The sequence below is a fragment of the Zychaea mexicana genome (assembly GCF_025766255.1).
Source record: "Zychaea mexicana strain RSA 1403 chromosome Unknown BDB00scaffold_124, whole genome shotgun sequence".
NCBI classification, from domain to species: Eukaryota; Fungi; Mucoromycota; class Mucoromycetes; order Mucorales; family Lichtheimiaceae; genus Zychaea; species Zychaea mexicana.
The window spans coordinates 58,469-79,550 of record NW_026516787.1 but is presented as its reverse complement, the minus strand read 5'-3'; the positions used below and the strand labels follow the sequence as shown (position 1 = coordinate 79,550).

The 21,082-nt window shown below is 42.3% G+C and overlaps 6 protein-coding genes across 6 annotated transcripts; 3 read left to right on the top strand and 3 right to left on the bottom strand.

Annotated features, from left to right (window-relative positions):
* Positions 1 to 2,377: 2,377 nt before the first annotated feature.
* On the top strand, positions 2,378 to 8,357 carry BDB00DRAFT_878052 (IKI3 family-domain-containing protein; the record flags this gene model as incomplete). Its single annotated transcript, XM_053127686.1, has 27 exons — positions 2,378 to 2,719; positions 2,793 to 2,874; positions 2,957 to 3,226; positions 3,321 to 3,411; positions 3,498 to 3,709; positions 3,772 to 3,900; positions 4,002 to 4,097; positions 4,183 to 4,399; positions 4,483 to 4,736; positions 4,822 to 4,931; positions 4,992 to 5,154; positions 5,229 to 5,341; positions 5,408 to 5,481; positions 5,573 to 5,731; positions 5,805 to 5,876; positions 5,945 to 6,099; positions 6,169 to 6,302; positions 6,379 to 6,664; positions 6,783 to 6,920; positions 7,006 to 7,067; positions 7,135 to 7,197; positions 7,286 to 7,346; positions 7,427 to 7,525; positions 7,616 to 7,757; positions 7,842 to 7,969; positions 8,036 to 8,184; positions 8,259 to 8,357. 27 exons carry the CDS (start codon positions 2,378 to 2,380, stop codon positions 8,355 to 8,357), a joined length of 3,900 nt encoding a protein of 1,299 aa, XP_052974116.1.
* Positions 8,358 to 11,862: 3,505 nt separating this feature from the next.
* Positions 11,863 to 13,105, top strand: BDB00DRAFT_851515 (uncharacterized protein). Its single transcript, XM_053125514.1, has 3 exons — positions 11,863 to 12,008; positions 12,114 to 12,240; positions 12,388 to 13,105. Exons 1-3 carry the CDS (start codon positions 12,006 to 12,008, stop codon positions 12,798 to 12,800), a joined length of 543 nt encoding a protein of 180 aa, XP_052974115.1. The 5' UTR covers positions 11,863 to 12,005; the 3' UTR covers positions 12,801 to 13,105.
* Positions 13,106 to 13,114: 9 nt separating this feature from the next.
* On the top strand, positions 13,115 to 15,024 carry BDB00DRAFT_851510 (uncharacterized protein). Its single transcript, XM_053125513.1, has 8 exons — positions 13,115 to 13,260; positions 13,358 to 13,489; positions 13,581 to 13,701; positions 13,778 to 13,786; positions 13,859 to 14,037; positions 14,136 to 14,215; positions 14,285 to 14,332; positions 14,401 to 15,024. Exons 1-8 carry the CDS (start codon positions 13,125 to 13,127, stop codon positions 14,827 to 14,829), a joined length of 1,134 nt encoding a protein of 377 aa, XP_052974114.1. The 5' UTR covers positions 13,115 to 13,124; the 3' UTR covers positions 14,830 to 15,024.
* On the bottom strand, positions 15,025 to 15,527 carry BDB00DRAFT_851507 (uncharacterized protein). Its single transcript, XM_053125512.1, has 2 exons — positions 15,202 to 15,527; positions 15,025 to 15,131 (listed from the first exon to the last, which is right to left on the bottom strand). Exons 1-2 carry the CDS (start codon positions 15,391 to 15,393, stop codon positions 15,039 to 15,041), a joined length of 285 nt encoding a protein of 94 aa, XP_052974113.1. The 5' UTR covers positions 15,394 to 15,527; the 3' UTR covers positions 15,025 to 15,038.
* Positions 15,528 to 15,624: 97 nt separating this feature from the next.
* BDB00DRAFT_851505 (uncharacterized protein) lies at positions 15,625 to 18,628 on the bottom strand. The gene is made up of 6 exons (XM_053125511.1): positions 18,352 to 18,628; positions 18,166 to 18,275; positions 16,959 to 18,093; positions 16,272 to 16,859; positions 16,083 to 16,169; positions 15,625 to 15,977 (listed from the first exon to the last, which is right to left on the bottom strand). The coding sequence occupies exons 1-6, from the start codon at positions 18,469 to 18,471 to the stop codon at positions 15,858 to 15,860; spliced, it is 2,160 nt and encodes a 719-aa protein (XP_052974112.1). The 5' UTR covers positions 18,472 to 18,628; the 3' UTR covers positions 15,625 to 15,857.
* A 345-nt stretch (positions 18,629 to 18,973) lies between these two features.
* On the bottom strand, positions 18,974 to 20,878 carry BDB00DRAFT_890425 (uncharacterized protein; the record flags this gene model as incomplete). The annotated part of the gene is made up of 4 exons (XM_053128469.1): positions 18,974 to 19,579; positions 19,792 to 19,860; positions 20,139 to 20,281; positions 20,857 to 20,878. The coding sequence occupies 4 exons, from the start codon at positions 20,876 to 20,878 to the stop codon at positions 19,055 to 19,057; spliced, it is 759 nt and encodes a 252-aa protein (XP_052974111.1). The 3' UTR covers positions 18,974 to 19,054.
* Positions 20,879 to 21,082: the final 204 nt, after the last annotated feature.

Below are 21,082 nucleotides of genomic sequence, written 5' to 3'. Positions count from 1 at the left end.
TGTAGCATTACCAGCCACATTAATATGCTACTGCAACTATCAGAATAGCAATCGATGATAAAATTTCAGAAACAGCAGCCATCATCGAATCCAGGACTTTACTATAAGAGTATAATCCCCTACTCTTTCTTAGTTTTATTAATCTTTGTCTTTCATAATATACAAGTTAATCAGCAGAGCAATAATCGTATGTGGCACGTTGGTTCGCTAATGCATCCATTATCATTCGGCCCAGTTATTTATTACGGCTATAATTTATTACTGGGAATGAAAATGGGGAATGGGGAACTATGAAAAAGAAGCGGGGCTTTTTTAAAAGCATCGTAGAGTTTTTGCATTGACCGTGATGTCTCTGCCAGTCATTTACTACTGTATCCACATGTGTACTAACAAAAGCTGATGAAACGTCTACAGAAAGTAATGTGGAGCTCTTTTATCAAGCAGAGTTGAAATCCAAAATTATATTGTCAAGCGTGCACTTTTGATCTCCAATCTGGAAAGCGCCAGAAGATGTAGACTTCTCTAAACATCGGCTGTTCTGTTTTGTATACGGTTTGAATAGTATGGCTGGATGTCTTTTTTGATGCTTATTGTTGTTTTAGTCTGTTGCGATATGAAATGCGAGGCTGCTGCTACCTGGAGTAACGACGATCATATATAAAAACGACATAAGTTATTTTTCTTTTCATGTGACAAATTGTTCTCGCACCCCTTGCAATAGGAACCGGATCTGGCCGAAGTAGCCATGTGGGACTTAATTGTTGCTGTGAAGCAGTCGATTCATCGTGATGCCTAAAATGAGTTGTCTCTATACAAGAGCACGGGTAATTCGACGCTTACCAGCAGTTGTCTTCTAGACGACGGCAGCTGAGCGCGGGTATGCAGCTGCTATCGTACTATTTGAACAGCATACACTCCTTCAACTACTAATCTTTCTGGTATCATAGATCAGCGCGCAATATAAAGAAGGTGACAATGAAATACTTGGCGCCCAATTTGTGGGAAATATACAACTCCGCAGGCGAAAAAGAAGGCTTAAGAAATAGCAGTTTATACCTACTTCATTGGAACGGAGGATATAATATGCTACAGAAGATGAACGGTCTTGATCAGGTATTTAACTCTGTTTATATGTATAAAACAGAAAGTGTATAAACTGGTATCACAAATAATACTGATGGTTATTAATGTATCTGCAATAAGAACATGCTGATTGTAACCTTTTATTTTTGTGTAGATATATTGTAAGAAGGTTGTGTTTATACAGTTTGTGTCTCATTGAAAAGTATGCATGTAAATCTTTGTTGTTCTGTAGTACATTAAAAATAGCAGCTATGACAAGGCACCAGCGATAGATACAAATCGTGCTGTTTGCTCTTGTAACTTGAAAGGTAAGAACCTAGAAAACAGCGCTTTGAGCTCCCTGTTGAGATCACGATTGCGAATTATTTGAGGGCCGTGGTCTCGCTTTTGTAGTAAATTTGTCTGTCGCCTGCAGCGACTTTGAAGTCTTTATTTGATATATACGTTGCAAGTCAAATTTTGCGATAGTTGCATAATTTATGCTCTTTAAATTGACAAATGAAGCGATTTTATGAGCCTAAGTAGTAGATTATCGTATACGGGCTGTTAAGATCACTCGTCGCAACATCATAAATAGGTGGAATCATGTTCCCAACTGCCCTGAGATGTGCCAGCATGTCCTCGTAGTGCATAATTATCGTGTCTGTGGGCTCTCAGTTACTTTTTTGCTGCTAATCATGCTGGCTCCTTCATGAACATTTGAAAGATTTTATGGCACATCATAAAGGATGTTTCTGTAGGTTCTTCAGCGCCGGACATAGTATCCGTACAGAGACTCGAATTACAAGGTCACATAACATCCAATATTGAGTTCGTTGACGCTATCTTACGTTCTCAATTGTCATCGTCGACCGGGCATCTAATTATCAGAATCTATTCGGCGATAAGAAGCGTCTTGCTGTTGTGATTGTATTTTGAAATAGTGGTACTTTTTCGGTCGTAGACTTGTACTATACATTTAGAGAAAGTGACAGCCTAGGATGTTTGGAATAATCATCTTAACAGATAGGTTACTATCACAGAGTTCATCAAAGCGATAATGAATTCTCAAAAATGAGTAGTGAATTTTCATTCTATACCGGCTTCTCAAGGTCACGCCGTTGATTTGAGGTATTTGTGTTAGCAACAAAACAAACGTATAGGCCCGCCACCAGTGGTGAACGATGCAGCACAGCAAAACGACTCCGCAATTTTTTAGGCTTTTGTGTTTTTTGACTAGGTAGCTTTGCCACACTCACAAAGCCTTCTTTTCTACTACTATAACTACCCCCCTCTCTCTTTCAAAACTCGCACGATGCGCAGTCTTGAACTCCTAGCGCACGAATCAGCTCGGATCGCAGGCATCGATGCCGGATCGCGTTCTTTTCTAACAAGTGATCCCGAAAACGGTGTTGTCTACGCTGCGTTCGAAGATAATTCCTCGTGTATTCGGATCGCAGTTAACGGGATCGCACCCGACGATCCGTCAGCATTTGTGGAACTGGCACGAATCCCGGTTGAAAAGCAAGATAACTCTAATGTTTCAAGCATTGTCGGCTTTACTTTCTTGTCAGATCAACAAGTAGCTTGTCTGGCTGCGCGAAATGGTGACATTATGCTTATCAGTAAAGAACGCTTTGACAGTGGCGACGAAGCTGTAAGCATATATATTTAGCTGTTCTCTTAGTATTACTATGGTCTCATATAGTCTTGCAATGTCCATTGTATAGGTTGAAATTGTCGGTTCCGTCGATACTGGTATTTGTGCCATGGCATGGAGTCCTGATCAAGATCTAGTTGTCTTGGTGACAGGTAAGGGAGTTTTTATGCTACACTTGAATCACACCGATGGTATTAACACCCCTTTCAAACAATATGATGTTTCAACATGTAGGAGCAAAAAACGTATTGGAAATGACACAAGATTTTGATACGATCACCGAGTTTGCGTTACAGGTTGAAGAGGAAGGAGAAGGTGTTCAGCATAGCGTCGGATGGGGCAAAAAGGAAACGCAATTCCACGGATCAGTAGGGAAACAAGCAGCACTCAACAAAATCGACTCATCCAAATTTACTGTATCCGAAGACGACGATCATAATGCACGTATTGCATGGAGAGGCGATGGCAGCTACTTTGCCTGTTCAGACATTGATCCTCGAAAATGTAATATCACCTATATATTGTGTTTCAGGCATGGACAATGGTTTGTGCTCAGTGGGAAAGAGACTTACCTAGCGATCCTATGATAATATTATAGCTGCTCGTGTGGTGCGTATTTATAATCGTGAGGGTATTTTGCAGAATACAAGCGAGCCTGTGGATCGCTTAGAACATGTGCTTGATTGGAGGTAAGAAGGGAAAAGGGATTTGACTCTTGTTGGTAAGATAAAGAGCTTGGATGGTTTGTCTAAAATCACTCTATGTTATCGTCCAGACCATCAGGAAACCTTATTGTATCTAGTCAGCGACTTCCTCATCGTCACGACATCGTATTCATCGAACGAAATGGTCTTCGACATGGCGAGTTTACACTTCGTGAAAAGACCAACCATAAGCTTCTGGAACTTTTATGGAATGCTGACTCGACAGTTCTTGCAGTTTGGCTGGAAGCTGAAAACCCAGTAACTGGAAAACCTCAGAAATCAGGTATGGATTACAAGATACAAATGAACGGGAAAAGAAACTAAATTATATAAAATAATTTTTAGTGCAACTTTGGACGTCAAACAATTATTATTGGTACATGAAACAGCATATTGTGTGTGCGGATGGAAGTGATGTTCTGGGTTTCCATTGGGATGTTGAAACACCTTTATGTGCCCATATTATGACCAGCTGTAAGTGTTTGTTTCAATGGTAGGAAGGATTGTGGTCTCATATTTTGGGCATAAGAAGGAAGGAGTACTTATCTAATGAGTTTCTCAATTTTCACTTGTAGCTGGTCATTATCATCGATATGCTTTTGCTTGGGATGTACTTGCAAGCACTTCTATTGCTGAAAATAATGCAGGATATGTTGCTGTGATTGATGGAGGTAAAAAAAATAAGAAGTAGAAGGGGAGATGGTAAGGACTGAACTGAGTTTGGTTACTAATAGCGAATTCTGTATTCAAATGCAGCTTCGGTTCTTTTGACGCCATTTTCGTATCAAAACGTGCCTCCACCAATGTGCGCACTAACCATCACAGCAAACAGTAACGTGCAACAAGTTGCTTTTGGTCCAGAGAGCTCAGGAACCCAGTTGGCTGTCGTAACAAACGAGGCCATTCAACTGTTTGAAGTTCCGGCCAATGCCAGAGGCGAACCTAAGCAAATTGGAACTTTTGCTCTACCAAAGTATGTCGAAAACGCAGTGAGTGGGGGAAAATAGATTTGGGGTTTCGAATGAAAAAGGAATCAACCGTGTATGCTATATACAGATCATCCGAAGAATCAACCTCACATGCCGCTATTCGTCATTTGTGCTGGTTTGCCGAGAACAAAGCTGCGTACGTTCAATATGATGAACAAGAAGAGGCAGATATGTTGTTCCTGGTCAAGTTCTCGGAGGCTGCTGAAGGAAAGTTGGATGTGTTGAGCACTACACCTCTGGGTAAACGGGTCGGCAGACTCTACTACAACATGAGTTTCAATGATTTGATTGTGGAGACTATGGATGGATCAGTACGCAAAGGTAGTGTTTTTGACCTTGTTTTCTTTTCCCCGTTTTTCGAAAGTTAATGATTGAGCTAAAAAAAATGTTAATGGATCGTTTATAGTCAACGCTACTGATGATAGTAATATCGAGCTATCGGAGCTTGTCAAATTCCCCAGCTTCTGCCCATGGATCGCCACAACTCGCCTTGATCAAAAATCGGATAACCCAGAGGTAAAAAGAGACCAAGTGTGAATTTACTGGCATAAGATCAGCATATACTGACTTGTAAAGGATAAGCTTGCGGTAATTGGTCTTACTGAACGTGGTAAACTGTATGCCGGTGATCGACTTCTTTCTGGAGAATGTACATCATTCTTTTTGCGTAACGACTGGTTGGCACTTTCGACAACTAGCCATACCGCACGCTTTTTACCTTTGGATGTCAAGTTTGATGGTAAAGTTGCGTTAGTGTATATGGATATACTACCCTTATTTCTCTTCCTAACTGAATCCTTATGCTACTATCAGACTTTAAACTCTCTGATAACGCTCCTGACTCCCATGACGAATCATACCGACGCGTTGAACGAGGTGCTAAAATTGTGCTGGCAACGCAAGCTAAACCCTCTCTTGTTCTTCAGGTAAATATAATGAATATATCTACGAAGGTCAGTGGCTTTGTATATTAAGTTGTATGTACGTATTAGATGCCTCGCGGTAACCTGGAAACAGTGAACCCACGAGCCTTTGTTTTAGCACAAATCCGCGAAGACTTGAAAAAGTAAAGTATTGTTATATACTTCCAAAGAAGATTGTGATCTTGTGCCGTCCTATAATATTCTAACCAAACGAAATTCCACTTTTGGCTTCAGCTTGAACTATCGCTCTGCATTCATTATATGTCGCAAGAACCGTATCGATCTGAACGTGTTATGTGACGAGAACCCAGAGTCGTTCTATGAAAACATTCCTCGGTTCATTGAGCAGATTCCTGAAGTTGATCACCTCAATCTGTTTCTGTCTAACTTGAAGTATGCTACTATACTTTACTCTCCTTAAGATACATGTACATTATTTATGGAATCCTGAATAATGTTGTTATAGGAACATCGATACGACAAAAACTTTGTATCGTCACGGTGGCTCAGATAAACAAGAAAACAAAGAGAGTGCAAGGTAACATTACGGTACACGAAAATATAAATGAGATCATTGATATCTAACTAGTGTATCTGTAACTGTAGTGTTGAAGATAAGGTCAATAAGATTTGCAAGGCTTTCCGTGACGTATTGATGGAGAAGGGACGGGATCGATATATCCAATCCATCCTTTCGACCTACGTTAAAAGCAGTCCACCAGAATTGGAATCTGCACTGCAGCTTTTGGCTGATATCAAAGGTTTGTGTCCATCAAATTGCTTATATAAGTGCAATGGACTCACATAGCTTTATTATTGTTGTCATTTAGTACAAAACGCCAATGAAGCAGAAGAAGCTCTCAAATACACCATTTTCTTATGCGACGCCGATAGTCTATACGACGTGGCACTGGGCATGTACAACTTTTCACTCGTCCTGATGGTGGCTCAACAAGCACAAAAGGTAACAATGAACCTTAATCGTTGCTTGGAAGCGGGTTTACTCACTTTTTGCGGTTACACATATACTTTATCATTAGGATCCAAGAGAATACTTGCCCTTCTTGCAAGAGTTACAAAAACTTGAAAAGTTCTATCAACGCTTCCGTATCGACGATCACTTGAAAAGATATGCATCCGCCTTAAAGAACCTCAGCAAAGCAGGTGATGAGCATTTTGACGAGCTTGTCAACTATACGCGTAAGCACGTACTCTATCTGGTCGCACTCGAAGAATATGCAAACCATCCACAACAAAAGAAAATTATCCTCGATGTCTATGGTGACTACCTTGTTGATAACAATGCACACGGTGAAGCCGGCATAGGTTAGTTTCTCTTTCTTTTTCGAAAGAGCAGGGCAGGCAGAATGACCTTGCCCATATCAAAATAATGCGTAACCAGGTTTGATCTTTTTCTTTTACTTACGATCCATTTTTTTTGTAGTTTATCTATTGTGCGATCAAACCAGCAAGGCATTGAATGCATATCGTTTAGGAGGTGCTTGGCGAGAAGTCTTCTCGTTGGCCAAGCAACTGCAGTATTCTGCTGAGGATATACAAGGGCTGGCATATGATGTGCTTGGTAAAGGACTAGTGCTCGCACGAGGACGTTGACTAGTTGCTTAGCATCAAATGTTGTTAATATTTTGATCGCTTCTTGTATATAGGTAATCTCAAGGAAAAGAGCCGTTATCAGGAAGCTGCTGTCGTTGCTGTGGATTATGGCAAGGTAAAATGAGCAGAGGAAGTTAATTAATAAGACTCGGAAATTTTTAACTAATATTTTTTCTGAATAGGATATTGAAGAAGCTGTGGATTGTTTACTGAAGGGTAGCCACTGGCAAGAAGCTGCTCGTGTGGTATGTCTCGAAGGGGTTTTTACAAGCTAATAACACTTTGTTGGTTTGACTCATATCTTTTGAAATATGAATAACTATCTAAACGTAGAGCCGAACGCACGAACGATCTGATCTTATCGAGACACACGTCAATCCCGGATTGTATGAAGGTAGTTATTAAAATGAATTTGAACGGATGAACAAATGGAATAAGCTAACTAAAGCTTTCTTTTTGGTCAATGATGTATAGGTTACACTCAGGCCGAAGAAGAACTAGACAACATGACCAGTCAGTTCAACAAACAAAAGAATCGATTGAAAGAGTTGCGTGAGACTAAACTCGACCCAGGTAACTGTTGTTTTCTACTTGTCAAAAGGAATTTGGACCATAGATAGACATGTTTGATTCTAATATTATCATTGCTTTCATTATCTGCAGATGCAAATCTACCTCACGACGAGACGCTCGATAACATTGATATGTTCTCGGACACCACATCCATGTACAGCCAATTTACACGATACACACAAGCAACCTCTCGAGTTTCCACAGTCTCCTCTGTCTCATCTAAATCCAGCCGGTAAGTCACATCTTATTCTTTTGTTACTTGTTGGATATAAACGATACATTTCAGATCATAAAGATGTAACACTTTTGGGATTAGAAAAACCTCGAAACTTCGACGAAGGGAGCAGCGCAAACGCGAGAAAGGAAAAAAGGGTACAATTTACGAAGAAGAGTATCTGGTTACTTCATTGCGCAAGTTATGTGAACGTGCCAGCAATATGCAAAGTAAGCATCATGTGGGGGTTACGAAGAACAAGACCGAATGTTTACTAACTTTTTGAAATAAAAAAGATGATATGCATGATCTTTTACGAGCGCTGATTCCTTTCGGCTATATGGAAGAGGCGCGGATCCTGCAGACCAAGTTTGCGCAATTCCTTGTTGATATCAAGGCAGCAATGGACGGCATTTTTATTCCGTTGCAGTTGGCTCCTGGAAGGGTGAGTGTACAATCTTCTGCTACGCATGTATATTAACTAATTACTAAATTGGACTTGTTTTTCGTATTGCATAGTACGCTTCCCAGGAAGAATTGGATGCGACAAAACAGCCTGTTGATGTAGAGAAGCCAAAGGTGGCTGATGTAGACTGGTCACTTCAGCTTTTGGGTTAAAAAAAACACAATGTATCATACCTATCACTTCCCCTTCCCAATTGTAAAATGTCATTTCACTACTAAGTGGATCTGTCTTCTTTATAAAAACAAAAAAGTGCTTTATACAGACATAGGCTAGTATGCACTATACAATGTTCTTCTCCTCTTGGGAAACTTGCACTATCATCCTTTCTGAACAGTAAGGTAGTTTGTATATTGGATGCTCTAACAAAAACGCTCGGAATGCATCGAAAGACATTCAGCGTGACCAACGATTATGTTAAATTCAAGAAGTTTGCTCGCTGTTGGCGGCGATGGCGATAAATCGCTGCATGGAGTTATTTTCTCTGATTTTGGTGATGGCTCGATTTAACTGTTTAAATTAATGTTGGGGGCGTTCAATCAAGGAAAATTACGCCTAATCTCTCTATGTACCCTTCCTCATCAACTGCTGGTTGCAATTCCGCGCGCTCAGCTGCACACAAGTTCGAGCTATACCACTGTATGCGTGCTACCATAGGAAAGAAGGACGGTAACAGTACGCATGGAGCTGCGGAGAAATATGGAGCTTGCTGATTGCTGTCGAGTCACTCAGCGACGAAACCTTTGGACCTGATGCCCCCCGTTACTTTGCTACTTGATAGTATATAAAACCCTGCATTCCTTCCCACAAAATCCAAATAAAGTTTTTTTGTACTCTTCGCGATGCCCTTGATACATCTTTAAAGACTTGTTGATTGATTTCATGTCATTCACAGAGGTGTTGCTCAAACCAGCGTACTTGGTTGAACGGTATTATCTATTTTACATAAGGTTGGGTGACATGGATGACACACTATACAAACGCCTTACAGAATGAAAGGGCATGTATTAAGACCCCCGCCCTAAAGAATTGGTTAATTTGGCAAAGGTCTTTTGCTACTTTGGTATGTTTGGTATGGTCAACTCGAGACGTTAAATCATATCCTTGGAAACAAAAAGTTTTACTGATTTACAATGCTGCGACTCAAGGAGATCCTGCAGAACTACACTCCAGAACAAGGATGAGAAATCCAAAATCTGTCCTTGGTAAACGCCAGCGTGAAGACGACGACAATGGTGAAGATGAAGGGCACGAATGTCAATGGCGACGAGAGAGCGTTAGGAAAGAAAAAGAAGAGCGGTCAGCGAACAGGAAGGCGCAACGACAACGCGGTAAGGGGCAATTTATATATCGTTTTCTCTTACTGTGTATTTAGTATACTAATGTGTTTATTATCGTATTGTATATATATTACCTTTCATTGATTCACAAACTTGACGAAAAGCAGACGGAGCAGCTGCTAGGTGCTTATATATAATTATGCGCATCCCTGGATCTACTGTGTTCCCAATGTAGTAGCACATGCAAAGATGCAAATACCTAATATACATTTATTGTTGGCATTAGTAGTTATAGTAGTAGTAGTGCGACGTATCATATCGTTTCTTTTTCTGTAGTTTTTTTTTCTCTTATGTGGCTAGCATGTCTTTTTTGGTGGAGTCATTTTATCTAGTGTCTATTATATAGCTTTGAAAGAGTATCTCTTTGCTGGGAAACACAGCATAGCAGCAATCATATATAGAGTACCCGTCATTTGTCACAGTGATCGATATCGATGTTACTATCAAGCTATTACGTACAATCAGCAAACAATGAGCGCTGCACCAGCAATTTCTTTGCCGCAAAAATTCAGGCACGAGATCATTAAAGCGGATCTAATTATCCAAGTTCTCATTTATCAAACTCATAATCTGTAATCTCATACACCAAGTAGATGGCTGTAATTATACTACCCTTACTAAATGTACTTCTACTATTATTCTATTACTTTGTAAGTAGAGGAAAGCAGCAATAACAGTTATATTTTTTCCATAGAACTGTGATTGGCTTGATCACACGCATTTCATCTGATCATGTGAGAGAGAGGAGGAGGACTTCTTCCCTCTCATTTTAGTCATATTTGCTCTGTACGCACTATGTATGATATGATGTTGTGTCAGGAAAGACAAGCAATAGTGCACATCTGCTGTTGTCCGATATACATATTCCGCGCGTGCAAAAGCATCCTTTTTGTCCATACATCAACCCTGCGAAGGCGGAGAATACGACTGTACTAATACATGCAACAAACGACCAAGATTAAGAAATCAAAACGAAGCAGGAGGGGTCAAATTCAACAATAGATGTATCATCACAAAATTAAACAAGAAATCTTTGTCCTACCTAATATCGATGGGTAGTGATATGTACTATTCATACTAGATATAGAGCCAGTAAAGATCCTTAGACAGCGCTGACGAGTGAATGATGAGCAACGGATATTGTAGCAAAAGCTGTGGTGTGTCTTGATGGATATAATTCTTCATCACTCATGATTGCTAACATGACGACAGAAGGGCAATCTGTAGTTGAGCGCCGGACTGGGTTTTATCCGATTTCCGCCCAAAAAGATCAATTATTTTTTTTTCGGAGAAAAAGCCGGGTGTTATTATACATGACTACTTTACAATTGACAACGAAACGGTGGTTACATCAGTTTTCAAACAGTAAAAGTCCAGCTGTATAGATGAACGCACGCTACCGTCGTCAGTAATGTCGACCTATTATATGGTCTTGAGCTTATTTCAAGTAATAATGTAGTCTTCTCCTTATCTTCTATCTTCTGCTGCTTCCCCACCCCTTTAGGATTTCTGTAAAAAATGGCCACCTAGCTAGTGCCTTGTAGATAGTAGAAAAAGGACACTAAAACGTATAGACTAGGAAGCGTACGTTTGATTGGTTTCCAAGTAGGATTTTGCGCAGTTTTCTTTTGACGACATAGATGGTATGTTCCATCGTCAGAGGCGCCACACCTGCAAAAGGTACGATCCGCAGTAGCATATCATAGAATCATGCGATATGCAGAGTACATACAATACAGAAATAAATGTAATCGTGATAAAGAGTGCTCCTAGGCCCAAGACTGCTATTACAACGTACACAACACACCTCCAAAAGATTGGTGCTTCCAAAAGAGCCGACCATCTTTTCTTTTCCCAATCCAAATTCATTCTCCGGCATCACAAAAATCGTAAAAAGAGACAAAAGCATGGTTTGAGTGCCAGAGAGAATACAAGTAAACAAATGGGTATCATAAGGAGTTGTCACTGAAGAAGTGAAAGCACAGAAATACGCAATCAAGAGAGAGAGAGGGGGGGGTGTTAGCCATTCATTGTAAATGCGATGGCGAAGGAGGAGCGTGGTGTATATGTTCTTCTGAAGGAGGTGATCACGTAAGAATAATGGATCAGAAGCGTTGTTCTTTTTCCTTCTGCTAGCAACATAGAGCACCTATAGCGCACGCATACACCCTCAAGATAGAGTATTACGAGACCATCCATCATTATCATCAACGTTCGGGCTGACTTCCAACGGGCACACTGTGTGTGTCCCATTATCCCCGCAATGAAAAAAAATGAAAGCCCACTTCCCCTTTTCTTTTTTTGTTACTTACTTTGAACCTGATTTTCTTTTTTTCTTTTTATTTTCTGTGCTGCATTTTTTTTGTCTTTTTGAAAAAAAAGAGGACTTGGATTCTCTCGTTATTCACATCAATCCCATTAGAAGTTTGCTACTGTTTCTCTTGTCTTTGGCTACCCCCCACCATGGTAAGAATCCCTTCCACACTCGCTCTATCTCCTCTTGGTATCATGAAACAGAGGACACAAATACGAGGCCGTGGATACTTACACAGCACACATGTGATTCCATAGGCTCTATCATCAGATCCCCTTTCACCATCAAGCATTGCTTCATCCACTTCGTCTACTGGCAAGCGCCCACGCCGCACTACTCGGAAGAACGAGGGCTGCATACCCTCGCCTTCCAGCAGCACATTGGGTAAGACCTGCCATATCATTTTTGCTAGGGGGGGGTTGTGTGTGTTCTTATTGTCGTTGCTGTGCTGGACAAAAAGAATGTTTTACACCAAGTGGACCAGCAATTAGAGGATGGATTGGTAATAATAATGAGACACACCCAAAACAGAAGAAGATGACGAGCAACCGCAGCATCAGCAGAGACTAAAGCTACACGGAGGCGATGCTGTCGAGGCTGTGAAACTGACAGATGATGCTGCCAAGCAATGGTTCTGCGCTCGAGTGGTTGATACAGATGGCCCACTTGTGCTGGTCCATTACGAAGGATTCCCAGCCGACCACGCCGACTGGATCAGTCAGACCTTGGTGCGACCTCGACGAAAAGGACAGCAGCGAGCATTGCTGTATGGTCCACGGGGCAAAGAGGACTGGAGAGACTTTGTTCAACCTGTAAGCAGGACCACGGGCCTAGTCCATGATCGACGAATGGGCTTGCACACCTGTCCATGTACTACAATCAGTCATCCTGAACGGCCTGAACGCATCACTTCAATATTTGATGCCTTGTATCATCATCGGTAAATTGAGGAAAAACAAACAAACAAATGCTGGCTGTTGTTGAATAAATGATTAATCATGGATGGGCTGCTTGCTATTGCCTGTCTTTCCGCTGCCAGTGTCTTGCGCCATATTCGGCACATCAGGACACGTGAAGCGACCTTTTCAGAACTCTCGCATGCACATACAAAGGCGCACGTACGTAACTATTGCCCAAGCGACGATGTTAACGATGACGACAAAGAAGACGACGACAACGACGACGACGACGACGAGAATAGCGATCCCAATCCACGTGCTCGTAAAATCACTTCAATTGCAGCACTCCTGAACAATACCGAAGAAGAAATGGACGACAAGAATGAACAGCAACACCAGCAGCAGCAGCAGCAGACGAAAGATTGTATCATCAGCACCACAGCTGCTGCCACTGGTCTTAAAGACGATGGTCGGCGGAAAATGTTCTGTGGTCAAATCGGCATAGGTAATAATAGAATGCGTGTGTGTGTGTGTGTGTGCTACAATATGAAATATATCCCCTTAACACAACACACACACACCCTTGCCTGTTCTTTTCAAAGCCGGCGATACGACGTTTCACCCGTTGCATACAAGCTTATCAGCCCGAGTGGCTGCAGGCGCTCTCATAAACTTGACCGACGCCATTGTCGATGGTCGGATCCGAAATGGCTTTGCTGCCATTCGGCCGCCAGGTAAGAAGAAAGCTTTTTTTTGTTTGAGGAGAGGAAAAGAGAAGACTCACATTGAAATTCACACACGCGCACGCACACAAACAAAACATAGGCCATCATGCTCTAGAAGACTCGGTGATGGGATACTGCTACTTTAACAATGTTGCTGTGGCAGCACAGGCAGCACTGCAAAAGCATCCTTCCAAGATCCGCAAAGTTCTTGTTCTGGATTGGTACGTTTCTTCTTTCTCGAACCATGTGCATGCTGTGTTGTAATATTGACTTTTCCGCATTATTGAACATGAATAGGGACATACAGTAAGTCATACTTGCACAGGCTGAAAAGAAGAATAAGGGATATGCAATAACAACAACCTTAATTTGTTGTAGCCACGGCAACGGCACACAACAAATATTCTACGACAATCCCAACGTGCTCTATGTTTCGATCCATCGGTGGGACCAAGGCCGCTTTTACCCGTTCAGCGGAGCACCAGCTGAATGTGGACGTAGCGCTGGCCTCGGACGGAATGTAAACATTGCCCTGTCGACTTGCAAAGAAAAGCCAAGTAAGAAGTAGTCTTTCTCCCGGATGTTCCTTTCTTTTGTGCGCCGTCACCACGAACTCATCCATCCATCCCCCTCAATTCTGCCATATCTGTAATAGAGCCAATGGGTGACACCGAATTCATGGCCGCAATCCATCATATTGTGACACCAATTGCGCGGCAGTTTGGGCCTGACTTGGTGAGTGGCATCTTACCCGTCTCTCTCTAAAAAGCGTGTGCATGTTGTTGACATTAAGCAATCGTGTAGATCTACGTATCGGCTGGTTTTGATGCTGCAGAAGGCCATTCTCATCATGTAAGCTTATATGAACTTTATTTCACCTCGCGCCTTTTGTTCAGATAGCTCACAATTCTACACACCAGCTTGGTGGATATCAGGTTACACCACGAGGCTATGCCCTTCTGACAAAAATGGTCAAGGAATTGGCTGAAGAACTGTGTGATGGACGGCTGGCGCTTGTTTTAGAAGGCGGTTACGAACTAGAGCCGCTTGCCAACTCTGCAGCAGCCAGCATTATGCAGTTATGCGAGATACCAGAGCAGTCGATATCCTCGTTCAAGGGTGCGCTGACTTCTATCAAACCTAATCGCGGCGCATCGGCCTCGTTCCATCAAGTGATCGAGTGTCAACGGGCTTACTGGGACTTGCCAGAACTACCCACAGATTACCGCTTTCTCCTGCCGCAAGAATGGAGGGCTGTCAACAGCATTTCAACACGTTCGCCCCGCAACCGTCAACAAGTACAGCAAGCATATAACAGCAGCAAGCAATCATTTATCCATGGCTACTAGACAGAACAGCATCTACCACTACTACTACTATTATTACTACTACCACTACCTCCAACAACAACAACAACCGTGTGCAATTGTTTCTATATCTTCCCATACCCATTTTTCATTTTGTCATCATCACATCAACAAATCATCCATTCATCGTGTCTTTTCGCATCAAACAAACAAAATACATGAAAAATACAATACAACATGCATTTTATTTTTCATTCAAGCTTAGTGTTGCTGTTCATAGGGAATTTGGCCTTTGAATTATGTGAAAAATTTGCGCCATAATCGCGTCGCCAGAAGTGGTCAGCCTAGTTTTGTTGATGACAGCTGTTAGCATATGAGTTAGAGAAGGAAAGAAATGCTTTGATTGCTTCTTGCCTGTTTACGGGCCTCGTACAGGTCATTTTGAACGGTAGACCGACGTCGAGCCATAGCATGTGGAGAATTGTCAACTGGTTTGTCTTGCACTTGCTGTTCTGCCGACGCAGAATTTCGTCGCTTGTTCATCAATGCTGCGGCACCAGCAGCACCCACTGCACCCAAAGTAATAAAAGCTCCTGTGCTTGGCATGGTCTTGGATAGATAGATAGAGAGAGAGAGAGAGTGTGTGTGTGTGTGTGTAGAGTAAGAAGAGAACAAGAGCTGTTTGCTTGCTTTTTTGACTTGCTATAGGGAGGGGACGGGCTATTTAAGCATGTTTCGTGTGAGAAAAATTATCGAGTGAGAACATCTGACCTAAACATGCTGCATGATGGCACCCCAATCGAACTAAAATACTGGAGCAATTAGTAGGGCCATAGCTCAAGTTTTTAAGCTATCCAAACAACCCACACCCCCCCAGATATGGTATATTTACGCCGCTATGTAAATTATTCCCATGGCACTTGATATCAATTGCACGCCCTACAGTCTAGTAGCAGTGATCCATACGTTTGTAAAAAAGGAGATGATGAATGGGGTGGATGCATGGTGATGCTGACTGTGGGATCGTTATTATTATTATTATTATTCAAAAAGTACATAAAAATGGGTTTTTATGGATCCCAGCTATCCAAAATACTGGCTAGTTCGGCCTTGTAGTCAAACACAATATCCTTTTCCTTTGAGAATGTATATTTGGATGCCAACGATACCCAGTGCCGCAGGTGCAGGAGCTGTATTCGTGTGTGTGAACCAAAAGTTGACAAACTGTAAGTTGAAAGGGAAAAAGAGGAACAAATATACCCTTCGCACCACTATCGATCGTTGTAGTACTTTACCTGTACAGTGTTCTTGGACAGTTGAGCTTTGCGAATGTCATTGATCGCCACTCTCATTAATCGATTATCCTTTACTGGCCACTTGCCCTAAGAAGGATCCTCGCAAAAAAGCGGCGAATTTAGTGCCCACACACAAACAATATCACACATCCTTTTCCTCCACGCAAAATCCCCCCACTGGAAATTTACCGGACGATGTCTCTCAATCAGTGTTTGTAGCCGGTACTTTATGATGATGGCACGCTTGAACTGCCGTTCCTCTGTCAGCCGCTCATCAGCATGACTGGTAGTATAAGCAGCAGTGTCATCGCTACCGTTGGGAACAAGGACAGATTGTTGTTGTTGCTGCTCGTTTGTTGGTGTCGCTGCTGTAATCATCGTCGTCGCTATCCCAGTTTCTTCTATCACTTCAGCAACTTGTTGTGGTGGCGATTCTATTACTGCTACAACGTTTTCGCTTGTAGTCGTGGTAGCTGTTGGTACAGGAGTCTGGATCTCTTCATCAACTTGCATGGCTTCTGGTTTTTCTTCGATAACTTGGTCGTTGTTGACGTTGTCGTCGTTGTTATTGATGGTCACTCTGGAGTCGTCTTTCGGAAGTTCCAGTAGATGACGATTCAATTCTGCAGCGGGCACCCGAGCGCCAGGTGATAAAGGTACTACGGCCACATCAGTTGGGGATTGTCCTCGTCCAGGCTCTTGTTGCTCTTGTTGTGGGGTGTCTGCTTGCTGCATCTGTACATCATCATCATCATCGTTATCGTTGGTAGTACGTCGCTACAACAGATAAAAAAAGATTAATCAAAATCGTGTATAACATTGTCGAGATCTTCATCCCAATCTCTTTCTTAACAATCATGAAAGAGAATAGCATACCACTCGCTTTTTCTGAGGCTTCTCGGCGTCATCGTGTGGTTCTTCGGCTTCACGCTTAGTAGCACCGATGGAAGGCGTGCCTCGTCGCTGTTCCTGTGGTCGTTGGGAGCTCTCTGATTTCTCTGGACTCAAGGATTTCCGCCGACTCCTTCGTTCCATGTTTTGCTGTTGTTCTTGGAGTGGTTGTTGATGAACTGACTCTTGAGGAAGACTTTCCGATGCCGATGCCTGATGCTGCATGTGTTGTCGTTGTTCCTCGTTTTGGATGGGTTGCTCAGTAGCAATAGTAGTAGTGACTGGTGGAGATTTGACATGATCGGCTGGAAGAAGCTGTGCTGCTTCTTCATCAACAAGTTTCTGTGACTGGATAGATGTTGGCTGCGGTTGTTCAGTCAGCCCAGGTTTAAGGCTTTCCTGCGACTCCTCAGCTGTTGTTTGAGATGGCGGATCGGTTCGTGTGGATTGCTGTGATTCTTCGACCGGTTGCTGCGTTTCTGCGGGTGCTGGTGAGTCGTCGACGGTTACCTCGACTTCTTCTGCTTTTTCTTGTTTTACAGATTGCGGCTGCTCGACAACAGTTTCGCCTTCATGCTTTATGACTTGTTTCCGCCTTGTGCTTCGCGCTGGTTGCTGTTTTAGTTGTCCGGTGGTGCTGCTGCTGCTGGCTTCGACCGTTTTGTTCATTACATGTCGTTTTCCGCGTCCTTTCGCTTGTTCCTCATCTTGATCTCCTTTATGCTGCGTCTCGTTTTCCGATCGCCCTTGTGTTTCTTCTTTTGGGGCCTGATTTGTCTTTTGTGCCGGCAGTGTCTTTGTCGATGGTTGTTGTTTTTCAGAGTCGGTAGACGGCATCTCCATCAATTGGGCCAAAAGTGTTCTCTCGACTGCTGCCCGTTTTCTTCTTACTTTCTTTTGCTTATTGTCCCAAGCATCAAATTCCATTTGCGATATCGTTCCACAATCACGCTCCATCTCCTTGTCGATAAACGGGCGGTGTAGGGATAGAGCATGCTCTGGATCCAACGCCAGACGCAGTGCTGCTCGCAGATCCAATCTTTTAATCAAAGTGTTACTAAGCGCTGCTTGGGCCTGTGAATGATCGAATACCCGTATTTTTTCGATCGGAACACGGCCGCTAAAACGTAGCAAGTTTAGTCGCAATGAAGAAAAGAGTACGAAAATCGCGATAAAAATTTAAAAGACGTACAAATCAAATGAATGAAGGAAGAGAATGTAGTATTGTTCGCTAGTTGGGTTCTCGTTAGGTTTTGCAAGACTTTTAACAACATCGGGTGTGACTTCATCGTCGGCAACGATCTATAAGTCATTTAGAAAAAATCTGTTAAAGATCATTCTGCAAGGGACAGAGGTTTCTTGAATCTACTGATCTTACAATAGCAGGCCACCAAGGCCAGTTTTTAACTCTGACAAAAAGTAGCTCTCCGGGAGAGATTGTCGTAGGTTTTGCAAGACGCTCTGGTTTGTATGCTTCAGGATTTGATGCTGTGGCCATGGCTGTAAAAAAAGGCACAATTGAAAGGAGGGACGCGTTGCTATGTGTAAAAGAGTTCACGTTTGATTATTTTTTATGCTAAATATCAAAGGGTCACCAAGCTCAGCAGCACGTCATATACTTCCACAACGATAATGAACGCGGATTTCATTGTTTGCATGTACGCACATGAGCAATTCTTACGCGTCACACACGCGTCAGATTCCCATTTTTGTGTACATGTTTATCATGATACCAGTTTTCATTGTTTTACGCTGCTCAGTGCGTAAGGAAAAAAATAAAACATATACGCAGTAATAATCCAGTTCCGGGCACGCTTTTATCCAGGCTAGCAGCAGACTTCTTCATCGCAAACCGACGTCATTCCTAAAAAGCAAAAGCGCTATGCTACATGCAAAAGCATACAAGTAATATACTGATGAATTTTACTATATTTATGACATAAAGAGGACTACTGCGATGCTGAACTGAAAAGATGATGAAAAACAAATAGGGAAGGGGGAGGAGAGAGAGAGAGAGAGGAATTGGTATACAAATAAACGTGAAGAGCGATCAATATCCTCTTCTGTTGCTGTCACAACTACTAACTACTACCACGCGAACGGAATATGTTGGTGACATATTCGTTTATTGAATTCAAGAGTTCTCCTTGTGGCAGTGTTTGTTGTTGCTGTTGTTGATCATGTGTATCGACTGCATCTTGGAACTCGTCTTCCTGATCATCATTGCATGTAGATCCTCTTCTCTTCTTGCGTGCAGGTCCTTCTTGTCGCATAGTCGCACTCATATTTGATATCTCACGCTTTCTTCCCAAAGAAGTTTCTGTATCCTCGTGGTGCTGTTCTGTCGGTATATGAACCCATGGTGTAGAAGTGGCTTGTTGAGATGATAAAGGTGATGATGAAGGCGTTGTTCTTCTCTTGTTCTTGCCACTGCTGCCACTACCACCATCCCTAGAGCCGCTTGGACCCGCACGACTATCATCACAATTACCAAACGTAAACGCAGTGCCATGTGTGTTACTTCTTATCGAATCCGCTGCACGACCACGAGCAAGATCGGCAAAACGTGCATGTTGCACATTATCATCCAAAGAAGCCCGCGTCTGCTGTCGATTTGAAGAAGAAAGCACAACATTAGCACCTGTTCCTGGTGGTGGTGGTAATGATGATAATGATGATGAGGGAGCGGCGAGCGTTGCGGCGCAGCAGAAGATGCTTTCTGTACTGAGCTTAATGCAAGTGGCTGGATCGACAAACCAGCGAGCGATGGTATAAACGGTCTTGGTGATACTGCTTTGGCTTCCAAGTTTAATCTTACGTTTACGCCTGAAAACGTTGCTGTGTTCTCAATTGCTGTTGCTGCCAATGATATACCATTTTTTGAAGACTAGTAGATAATGGATAGATTAAGAGTGAGTTGAAAGAAAAAAAAAAAGATCAAACCTCTTTACGCGCTCATAAGAAAACCCCTCGGAAATCTACCTATATTTGCATATCGCGTGGGCAACTTTGTTTGAAATACGCATAAGCGCAGTAATCCAGGGATCACCAGTTTGTGAGAGCTTCATCAAAATAGAAACAGTATCAATAATTAGTAAGAAAAGCAATACCGGGTAACCCCCGCCCAGGCCCTTCTTGACGTTTTCTTTAAAGGTTTAATCTTACCCAAACAGCACGAGTCTCTGCTTTCTGAGAAATTGTCTTCTCTCTGAGTTCTGTCAGCAATGGATTTAAGATATAGCGGAGAAATCGATGTTTGTTGGTCAAAGGCTTGCTGTTCAAGACTAAATAACAGATATTGCTCAGTACTATTAGCGGGAAACAGTGTAAATAGAAAGATGCACAACAGAATAAAGACAATATACTTAACCATTCACTACAGATTCGTCTTTGGATACTATAGTGAGTGATTCATTTTTTGGGCATGCGTCGAGTGCATCTCTGACAGCCTAAAATATAAAAAAAATGGGTTGAGTGGATCTATTGAAACTTCTAGAACGTGGCCCTTTTCACACACAAACTTACAAAAAGCCTAAAGAGAAATGCGCCAACAACCGAATCTTTGTGAAAGCCAGTCTGAAAAGGTGAAGTAGGATCGGTCCATGCACCACAATATGAGCCGCTTATGAGACCGTTGGGAGTCGATTTAACGAACGATCCTCAATAGTTTCTAAACGTTCTAGATTGCAATCAACCAATGTACGACGAAGCCATTGTGCTTGCTTTACAGGATCCTTTGATACTTCTGGATCTGTGCATTTCATAGATAGAAAGGAAGTAAGGGGTTGTGGTATTGAATTGTTAAAGTTGAGGACGGCGAGAAAAGGCTAATGAGCAAATCAATCTTTTTACTTTTAAGTTGTGTAAGAGAAAAAGCACTTACCAGCTGATTTCTTCTTTGCCATTGTCAAATAAAAGTATGAGAGAGAGAAAAAGACGTTGGTTATGTTTTCGAGCTGCTGCGAACTATAATATTCGTGTGATTTCATTCGCAGTGCGGTCGTGTAACGTCAATGCATTGGCATCAATGCCCCGACCACGCATTGTGGAAATAAGTTCAAACAGCAAGCACTCTTTTGATCGTCAACCTTTGATAGCACAGTTTTGCA